Source organism: Meleagris gallopavo, chromosome 8 (assembly GCF_905368555.1).
Source record: "Meleagris gallopavo chromosome 8, MGAL_WU_HG_1.1, whole genome shotgun sequence".
Lineage (NCBI taxonomy): Eukaryota > Metazoa > Chordata > Aves > Galliformes > Phasianidae > Meleagris > Meleagris gallopavo.
Window position 1 is genome coordinate 20,000,709 of NC_139411.1, and position 10,165 is coordinate 20,010,873.

General features: G+C 46.4%; 1 protein-coding gene across 7 annotated transcripts in view; it reads right to left on the reverse strand.

The window, feature by feature from the left end:
- Positions 1-8,671, reverse strand: part of EXOC6 (exocyst complex component 6) — an 87,940-nt gene extending 79,269 nt beyond the window's left edge. For 2 of the 7 annotated variants that reach the window (XM_085229008.1, XM_085229014.1), the window contains exon 1: positions 8,442-8,670. In XM_085229008.1, the coding sequence (XP_085085134.1) occupies positions 8,442-8,563 (122 nt within the window). In that variant the 5' untranslated portion in view covers positions 8,564-8,670. Of the gene's footprint in view, positions 1-6,602; positions 6,756-8,441 lie in introns of those variants that run through there. The other 5 variants (XM_085229013.1, XM_085229011.1, XM_085229009.1 and 2 more) reach the window with 4 other exon arrangements.
- Between the last annotated feature and the right edge of the window lie 1,494 nt (positions 8,672-10,165).

Below are 10,165 nucleotides of genomic sequence, written 5' to 3' on the forward strand. Positions count from 1 at the left end.
CCTGACAAACACAACCATGGGGCAAAAATGAGGGCAACCACATTTTGCCATTGGGTAACTACACCACAAATCCCAGCAGCCCAAAGGCAAGCGCTCAGAAAATGCATTTCCCAGTCTGAGAGCGCGAAATGCTGCTCTGCTTCCCATAGCCAGAGAAATCACTCACCCTGCCTATACTGCTGCTTACCAACTGTGCTGCTAGAGACAGAACCACACAGCCAAAGCGTGCCTACCAGTGATAGCACACACTCTCAATAAATCAGGTTACACTAAGGCTTCAGAGCATCCTGTCACACTGCAGAAAGCATTTCAGGCATTCAATTACTCGGTTTGGGACAGACCCCTCAGAGGATATAGGAATCTCTCCCCCCCCCATGATCACAGAGCATTGCAAACTCAGCAACACGAAAGTCATGAGACAAAGTGTTCAGAAAAGTCATCCCACATGCTTATGCTCGATGTTGTCAAGCTAGAACTTAAGAGTTCATTCATTTATTTTTTAGGAAAGACCTTTGAAATATAACATGTGGTAAACAAGCCAAAAAAGACTTTTAAATCTTCTTCATCAGGATACAGCTAAAACAGCATCTCTTGCTCTGCTGAGCTGCTCGACCTTTGTTGATCAACGTATCACTAACCAGAAGATAAGGTCAATCAGACTTTGGGCAGAATTTATCTTATTAATTACCCTGGTATGTCCAACAGGTATCTTATTAATTACCCTAGTATGTCCAATATTCAAGAATCATTAAGACACTTTAAAAAGTTGACCATTGAAATGCTGTTAGTATATATTTTATAAAGTTCAATGACAGCCTGAAAGGTTTTTTTTCCCTTTTTTTTTTTTTTTATGGGAATAAGGGAGTTGTCTCCTTCGTTGTCTTTTATCTTTTCTTTCTGACACCTCTTCCTGGTTTTGCAAACAGCTTGTATATGACATGAATTACAAGGTATTAACACATTATATAAAAAGGTGTGTGTGAGGAGCCTCTAACAGATGTTGTCAGTAATCGCTTTTAGTCGGCCATTAAAGCTAGACAGATGTTGATAAAGCAGTCTCACAGAGCCTGCAGGAAAAAAAAATAAAAAATAAAAAGTAAAAATCCTGGCCTGCTGTATGCACAGTGTATGCACTTATTGCAAGGCATGTTATGCAGTTCATTTAAGTTTCATTTATAGTGACTTAGTGCACATCACTAAGTTTAGACATGCAAGTCAAATACCAGCAGTTTTTTGCTTTCAAAATCATCCAGTTAACACTTATAATATTAATAATTATCAATATAATCAAATACAGTCTCTGCATATGATATCTATAAAGGTGCACAGCAATCTTCAGAATCTAACTTCCTATCCTAAATAAGCAATGCCACTCTACCTTCATTCCTCCTGTAAAGGACCTGGCTTTCCCACAGGGATGCATCTTAGTACTATAAATCCCACATAGGACCAATCCATGCACTGTTCCTTACCTGGCAATTATCACAAAACCATGACATATCAATACCCTACACATCGGCATGGCCCCTCCTCCACTGGAACAGACAACCTTGTGCCAGCAGAGAGAGGTACACCGAGCTGGCAACAAAATGCTGAGGGAAAATAAAAGCTACATAGAGCCCACATATTACCCTGCCCTCCTCCCCCTCCCCATCTCTCCCTTTCCTCCTCCCATCACAAAAAAAAAAAAAAAAACCTACTTGCTTGTAAAGCATTATGAAAATATTAAGATCTTGACAGGAACAATTGGGGATAAGTCAAATCTTGCATATCCTATGATCTCTGGCATTAACCATTACCTCACGCTTCCCATCCAAAGCACGTGCCTTAAGCCCCTTCCTTTGTTCTGCTGTTTGAATAGCAATATTATTGCTGCACCTCGTGTCATAGTGCTATAAATGTTCTCCAAGCACTGCAGATTAGTAAAATATTCCTGGACCTTATTCTCACCAACAGGGATGGACTTGTTAAGTAAGTAAAGGCTGGGGGCAGCTTGGGTTGTAGTGATTATGAGATGGTGGAGTTCAAGATCCTGAGTGGAAGAAGCAAAGCAATAAGTAGGATTGCTACCCTGGACTTTAGGAGAGCCAACTTCGATCCCTTCTGGGACCTACTTGGAGCTAACCCGTGGGCTCGGGTGTTAGAAGGTAAGGGGGCCTCTGAGAGCTGGTCAGCATTTAAACAGTTCTTCTTCCAAGCTCAGGATCGGTGCGTTCCTGTGAGCAAGAAATCGGGAAAAGGTGGCAGGAGACCTGTGTGGATGAGCAAGGAGCTCATGTGCAAGCTCAAAGAAAAGAAGAAGGTCCTTGAAATGTGGAAAAAGGGTCTGACCACTTGGGAAAAATATAGGAATGTTGTCAGGGCCTGCAGGGATGCAACGAGGAAGGCTAAAGCCCGTCTGGAATTGAATAGAATGGAATTGATCACCTAGCTAAAGTGATAAAGGATAATAAAAAAGGCTTCTTCAAGTACGTTAACAGCAAACGGAAAACTAGGGAGAATGTGGGCCCCTTACTAAGTGAGGGGGATGCTGAGAAGGCAAAGATACTGAATGCCTTCTTTACTTCCGACTTCAGTAAAAAGGCTCTCCCTCAGGTTTCCCACACCCTGGAGGTTAGTGAGAGGGTCTGGGGAATGGGAGACTTCCCTTTAGTCAGGAAAGAGGACGTGCGTGAGCGCCTAGGCAGTACTAAGGTCCACAAGTCCATGGGACCTGATGGGGTGCATCCACGTGTGCTGAGGGAGCTGGCGGAGGTCATTGCCGAACCGCTCTCCATCATTTTTGAGAGGTCTTGGATAACAGGGGAGGTCCCTGAAGACTGGAGGATAGCCAATGTCACTCCGGTCTTCAAAAAGGGCAAGAAGGAAGATCCGGGTAATTATAGGCCTGTCAGCCTCACCTCTGTCCCTGGAAAGGTGATGGAACAGTTTGTGCTGGATACCATCTCCAGACAACTGGGAGAAAATGAGGTTATCAGGAGTAGTCAGCATGGGTTCACCAAGGGGAGGTCGTGCTCGACCAACCTGACAGCCTTCTATGATGCTGTCACATGCTGGGTGGATGGGGGAAGAGTGGTAGATGTAGTCTACCTTGATTTTAGAAAGGCATTTGATATTGTCTCCCACGACATCCTTATAACAAAGCTGAGGAAGTGTGGGATAGACGAGTGGACAGTGAGGTGGGTTGGTTGAGAACTGGCTGACTGGCAGAGCGCAGAGGGTCGTCGTTGGTGGTGCAGAGTCTGGCTGGAGACCTGTAACCAGTGGTGTCCCCAAGGTCTGTGCTGGGTCCGGTCTTGTTCAACATCTTCATCAGTGACCTTGATGAGGGGATAGTGGCCACCCTCAGCAAGTTTGCTGATGATACGAAGTTGGGAGGATTGGCTGACACGCCTGAAGGCTGTGCTACCATTCAGCGAGACCTGGACAGGCTGGAGAGCTGGGCAGTAAGAAACCGGATGAGGTTCAACAAAAGCAAGTGTAGGGTCTTACACCTAGGGAGGAATAATTGCATGCACCAATACAGGCTGGGGGATGAGCTGCTGGAGAGGAGCTCTGCAGAGAGGGACCTGGGCGTCCTGGTGGACGACAGGTTGGCCATGAGCCAGCAGTGTGCCCTCGTGGCCAAAAAGGCCAATGGCATTCTGGGGTGCATTAAGAAGAGCGTGTCCAGCAGGTCGAGGGAGGTCATCCTCCCCCTCTACTCTGCCCTGGTAAGGCCTCATCTGGAGTACTGTGTCCAGTTCTGGGCACCCTAGTACAAAAAAAACAGGGATCTCTTGGAAAGAGTCCAGTGGAGGGCCACAAAGATGGTGAAGGGCCTGGAGCATCTCCCCTGTGAAGAAAGGTTAAGTGAACTGGGTCTATTTAGCCTTGAGAAAAGACGACTGAAAGGGGACTTGATCCAGGTTTATAAATATCTGAGGTGTGGCGGCCATAGTGGTGAGGCCAGTCCCTTTTCAGTGGTACGTGGAGACAGGACGAGGGGAAACGGACATAAGCTGCAGCACAGGAAGTTTCGCATGAATGTGCGTAAGAACTTCTTTATGGTGAGGGTGACGGAGCACTGGAACAGGCTGCCCAGGGGGGTTGTGGAGTCTCCTTCTCTGGAGATATTCAAGTCTCGCCTGGACGCCTACCTGTGCGACCTGGTGTAGGGAACCTGCTTTGGCAGGGGGGTTGGTCTCGATGATCTCTAGAGGTCCCTTCCAACCCCTACAATTCTGTGATTCTGTGATTCCATTTTATATAATGAAGTGAATGTAGTTTCAGTCATCACGTGAAACAACAATATCAGTAGTTTCCTCGACTTAGAATCAATGGACCACTTGATGTGGCGTGGCTTAGGCACTATACATAGAATTATCCAACTTATTTCTTTCATTTATATTGCTTAGCAAGTAAAAGCTGCATCTTGTGCAGATGATAACACTCCCTTTTATGTTCAAGCTTTTCTTTATCAAAATAGATCTTGAAATCAGAAGTGGGGTTTTAGGCTTTTCAGTCTCACAGCAACTTACCAATTTTAACAGGCTGCTGAGCAGACCTCTCAGTCTTGGTTTTAAACATTTCTAATTCTGTAAAACAGCCAAATATTTCTATGGTGTCAGCCAGGCTTCTTCCAAAGCACTCAGCCAGATATAAATGTTCTTCAGTCCAAGTTAGTGGTTTGTACATAAGCACTAGGTGCTACATCACACAAACCCACACTGCTTTTCTACCAATTCTGAGTCACCAATGCAAAACTCCCTCTCTGGCAAGTCAGTGAGACAACAAGAAATCCCTATATGCCCATTTAAACAAAAAGGACAGAACCATGTATAAAAATCATGACTCTAAATATATTTATTAAAACTTTGACATTTTAAATGTATAACACAGATAAGAGATTTACATTGTCCCTTCCATATTTTATGCCTTTCTACCATCCACACTTGTGTTTCCCAAACATATCTGCTTTCTCTGTTCAACCCTATTTTCTCTATATCCTTCACATAAGTTGCTCTGATAAAAACTCTATTTTGGAGATTGTAGCAAAGCTACAATTATATTTAATATTTTGTTGCTATGTTTTTTGGGTTCGCTGTACTTTTTGCGGACGTCAGCTTCATTGTGCCTGGGCTTGTCAGCTCAAAGATGGCTGAACTGCCTCCAGGGCCAACTCAAGCCTGAAAACACCTCAGCTGCTTCTCTCAGCCAGAACTCATGAACTCTCAAGTGAAACTCCCCATCACACTCAGCTTCAGCACCTGTGCATGCTTGTCTGGTACTGGCTGAGTTGCAGGAGCAGTAAGGGGAAATGGAAGCAGCCTCGCGCAGCTTGTTCTGAGCTGGCTAAGACCAAGGTGGTGCCTGGGCTGCTCTACCATCACTATGCTCCTGTTCAGGCTCTGCCAGGACTGATGAGCCCTGGTCCTGTTCAAGTTCCCATACCGCAAACACCCACGCACCGCTCAGCGCTGGAGGGCAGCAGCCATATACAGTCAACTGTAGCATCACTCACTGTGAAGTACAAAATGACCCATTTTGTGTCCAGCAAGCACTTCTTTTCCTTAAGCTCCAGATGTACAGCTCCTCAGCATCCCAATTGTTTGCCCTTTCCTACATGCCAGCACACGGCAGCCATCAAGGAACCCGGTGGTGCGCTCTCAGCCCTGCAAACCGCCTCTTCCAGCTTCCCGCACATCAGATCTCCACATCTTCCCGAAGAGATAACCACCAATGGGCTGCCGCCCATGCCTCCTCACTTCAAAGGTCTCTCACCCACTGGCAGTGGAGTTCAACGTAAGCCCTCTCCCCCTTACATCAACACCATACCCGACCCACTGTCCCGAGACCCTCCCTTCTCTGAGCAGACCGGGCTGAGGGCACCGCTGCGCCTCTCCCAGACAGCACAGATCAAGCAAAATCCTTTCTTTGACGCTTCAATTACGCCATTTGCCAGTACTTGAGATTAAAAAAGGAACAGCCACGGAGGGCACGGCATGAATGCTGTCAAAAGCTTAGGACGGGGAATACGAACACAGTGGTGAAATTCGGACGACCGTTTCCACTCACACTGAATTATCGGTCTATCAACTGTGCATCGACTGGCCATACACAAACCCCCACCCGAAAACAGTTTTCGCTCCGGCTCCCAGCGCAGACCACCACGAAGGATGTTCCCGGCGAGTGCCGGGAGTCCAGCCCGCCGCACAGCCCAAACCTAGCAGGTCCCGGCACCACGTCCCGGCCGGCGTCCCCAACCCCAGCGCCGGCCCCGCCGGAAGCCGTGCAGGGCGCCGCTCCCCCGCACACAATGACGAGGGGCGGGGGCACGGCCGCACCGCCACTCTGCCCTGCTGTCAGCGCTGCCTGCCCGGAGCCGCAGCCACCCGCGGCCGTTTTTTGTCGGGCGTCCCGCCGGGAGGCGGCGGCCGAGCCTCGGCGGGGCCGCGCGTCCCCCGGGCCCGAGGCTGTCGCTCCCGCCGGAGGCGCCGCGGGCGGCCCCGCGCTGTCTCCGGGGAGGAGCTGTCAGCCGGGTCGCGCCGGGCCCGGGCTCCACTGGGCGGGAGGGGAGAAACCTCGCCCGGCGGCGGCGCCTCGGTCCCGCCGCCCCTCACCTCAGGGTGGGCCCGACGCAGGCCGTGTCGGTGCTCTCGATCTCCTGCAGGATCCGATCATGCTCCGGGAGGCTCTCCGCCATCTTGGATGGGAGGAACCCGGCAGCCGCGCCGCTGCGGGAGGCGCCGGGGAGGGACCGAGGGCGGGGGCGGCCGCGGAGCCGGGTGGGGGTATCGGGAGGAACCGGGGGGTACCGGCGGCGGAGCCGTGCTGCCCGCGCCCCCCGGCAGGGCGAGGTCCCGCTGCCTGAGCCCCGCGCTGCTCCGGCGGCGCCACACGGCGAAGACCTCCGCCCCGCAGCACCTCACGGCGGACGCGGGCGACGGGCTCAAGAGCGGCCTTGATGGGGGAGTTCTGCTCTGCTTGTTAGGCCTCGGTTTGTTTGTTTACTCGCCGCTTTGGCTCTTTGTTTGTTTGTTTTTTTGAGCTTCCCAATGCCGAAAGCACTGCCTTGCTGTCTTTCAGGAGCTGATCCGGTGCGCTGCAAACGGGCATCGTGGTTCTGCATTCCTGCTGCTTGTGTGCTAGTGTCCTTGGGCACCGTTGTCATAAAACCTCCTTTCTCAGTCAAGTAGGAATAGCTCCTATCTAAATCGCATATATTGCGGTCTGTGGCCAAAGATGAGCTACTCCTTGTGTCTGCATGCTCAGGAGACAGGATACACCTGTGTTCTTGTCTGTGCATGGGTGGGAAGCCAGCTTAAAGCAACGGGCCTTACATGTAAAGCTCCAGCGTGACGCATGGCCGCTTTGGAGTGAGAAGCAGACAGCCGTGTGCAAGCTGTGAGCAGCTAAGCTCAGACATCAGCCAGCTACAGCAGTGCTAGCTATGCTTTCAAGCACTGTAGTCAAACTCATCCTCCTGCCCCAATGTGACTACACCCAAACGCTGGCTAATAAATGGCAGCTTGTCTGTGCACTGACTTAACTGAATGTGTTGATGACACCTACTGAAACAACAAGGAGTATTCTAAATGTAGACAACACGAAGTGTGTGCTGCAGAAAGAAAATTGGGCATAATCCTACAGGATATCACTGCAGTAGAATTTCCTTCAAGAAATACAGTATTTCCTTTAAAAAAAAAAATGCAGTAATGATCTTCCCACATTCCCCTGTCAACAAACTACTCAAATAATAGATTGACACATACATTTTTCAGGGTAAATGAAATTCTCTTTCTTTAGCTTGATAGTCATTGCAATCTGATGCCCACAGCCACAGGCGGGCTATTTTTAAAGCTCTTCTACAGCTACTGACAATATACTTAGGCACATAACATCATGATCTTTTACGTGTTACTTTTTTTTTGTAAGTGTGGATATGCAGAAGAATTTTTTCAGTTATACCCTCACCACTAAAGTGGTTCCATAAACTGCATGTGAAAAAAAATTATTTACATTTTCAGATATTTAGGGATATCAATAGTAAAATTTTAAGCACTGTTTTTAGTGATTAAAAGTAAAGTCACATGTATTACAAAATTAAGAATAAGAAGCAATTAATTCAATAAAAATATAGCTGTTAAGCTAAAGCCCTGCTACACAAAGAGTGATTCTTCCCTTATTTTCATGCTTAAGTGCAATATATTTATTTCTGGAGAACATGAAACCAGCCTACAGTCAAAGACAGCTTTCTCCCAGTAAAGAGTTGCACAGATGTCCTTGGTTTGTATTTTTCCAACCAGGCCCAATCACACCCAAATTAAATCCCACTACCCAGTAGATTTCAATGTCAGGATAACAAAGTTTGTGATACACTGGGCTAACTGAAGTCAGAACAGCTGAAGAGTGGAACAAATCAACCATGAACAGTATAGTTGTATCTAAATGATGCATACCTTAGGGTGGTTCCAAGAGGCAGCTCAAAGGACTCGATCTCAGCAAGGGCATTTTCATATATCTGATCTTTGTTTTCTTCTAGATACATTTCAGACATATTTGGCCTGCTCTTCCTAGCCATAGGTTGGCATAAAAACTGCACTAACTTCAGGATAGGACTTTTATTCTGATCATTATCGTTGACTAAGCGACTCTGCAGTCAGCAGAACCAGGCATGAAAAAACAGATCCTGCACTAACCTCGTGACTCCTGAGGACTTTGTGTCCAAGAATGGTGCACAGCTGCTGTTTTCCTGTCTCTGCTGGTAACATTTGCCTTGTGTGCAGTACTCAGGCCAGTACAGTCATTTTTCTCCATGTGTCTGATTTATCCTTATAGAAAATTTGTTGGCAAAAGTAATATATCTAGATCCTTGTAATAGTTCACCAGTAATAAGCATTAAGCCTGAAATTATGTTCAAGTTATTTCAGATAGTAAGTGTCAATGCTCAGTTTCTTTGTTAAGTATTATGAGATTAAAAATAAATAAGTAAATAGATAGATAGATAGATAAATAAATAAATAAAGTGTTCTCAAAAAGAGAGCAGGTTTATGGACCTTGAAAAGCAGACTGGAAAAGCAAAGAAACTCTCACATTCTCATCGTTTTCATTCTGTGCATTAGCAGATGCTGTTTTTAATATAAAAACATACTAAAAATGTTCTGGGACAACAGTAATTTTTATATGAGTGTATGCCCTTGTGCAACAAATAAAACTGTTACTACTCATTACCTGCTTGGTAACCTGCAGTTTCAGAGCAATACTAGGCTCACATCATTGTCATACTTTGTGCAAGTGCCACCAAGCATCTTAATGTCAGGCAGGTATTTCAGACATGAGACTGGTGTTCTACACCTTTCAATTTGAATAGCTTTTTGGAAACATAATTCTATACTGTGTGGCGTATCAGTCTTGTTATACTGGATTATTTTTGGTATTTCAAAAGTTTCAATCAAAATTATCCGAGTACTTCGCCAGACAAAATTAATACAAGTCTTGACACCGGTGGTGCAGTCAAGAATTCAATACAGGAAAACATAAATTACTCATTTCTGACAGGGGTGATGAGTTGTTCCAGCAGGAGCGCTGAGGAGGAGAGCTCACCCCAGAGGCAGGCACAGGGAATTCTAAGGGCTGCACTGTGTTACATGTGTACAAGTCCAAAAGGCACTCCCTTGAGCTTCTCTAATCATTTGTTTATTTATGAACTAAAATTAAGCAATTGCTCTGTTAGCATTAATAGTCAGTACTTTTATTTCTTCAGTGTTCCAAATGGTTTTTACACCTTTGATAAGAAATAGGTGCCTGTGATTGACCCATCCAGCCACTGGATGTCACACAAATGCAGATGAAATGATATTGTAGCTATTCAGCCTGATTTTACCAGACACTAGATTAAAAGATAATTTATCAAGTTTGGAGTGACCATGTGAAAATGAAATTACAAATAGCAAGAATTATTACATTTAACGAGTTCAGTATCTGCCTTGTAGCTTTATGTTCGGGTTTTGCCATTCATACTCCATTTCTGACTGAAAATTTAAAAGTTCTGAACTAAATCACAGTAATGTAACCTCCTCTGGGTTTTACCTCTTCCTACCAGTCACATCACTGCTGATAAATACTGGGTATTTTTAGGTGCCTCTTTATGATTATCCTTTCTCCACAGCCTAGAGCAGGTCAT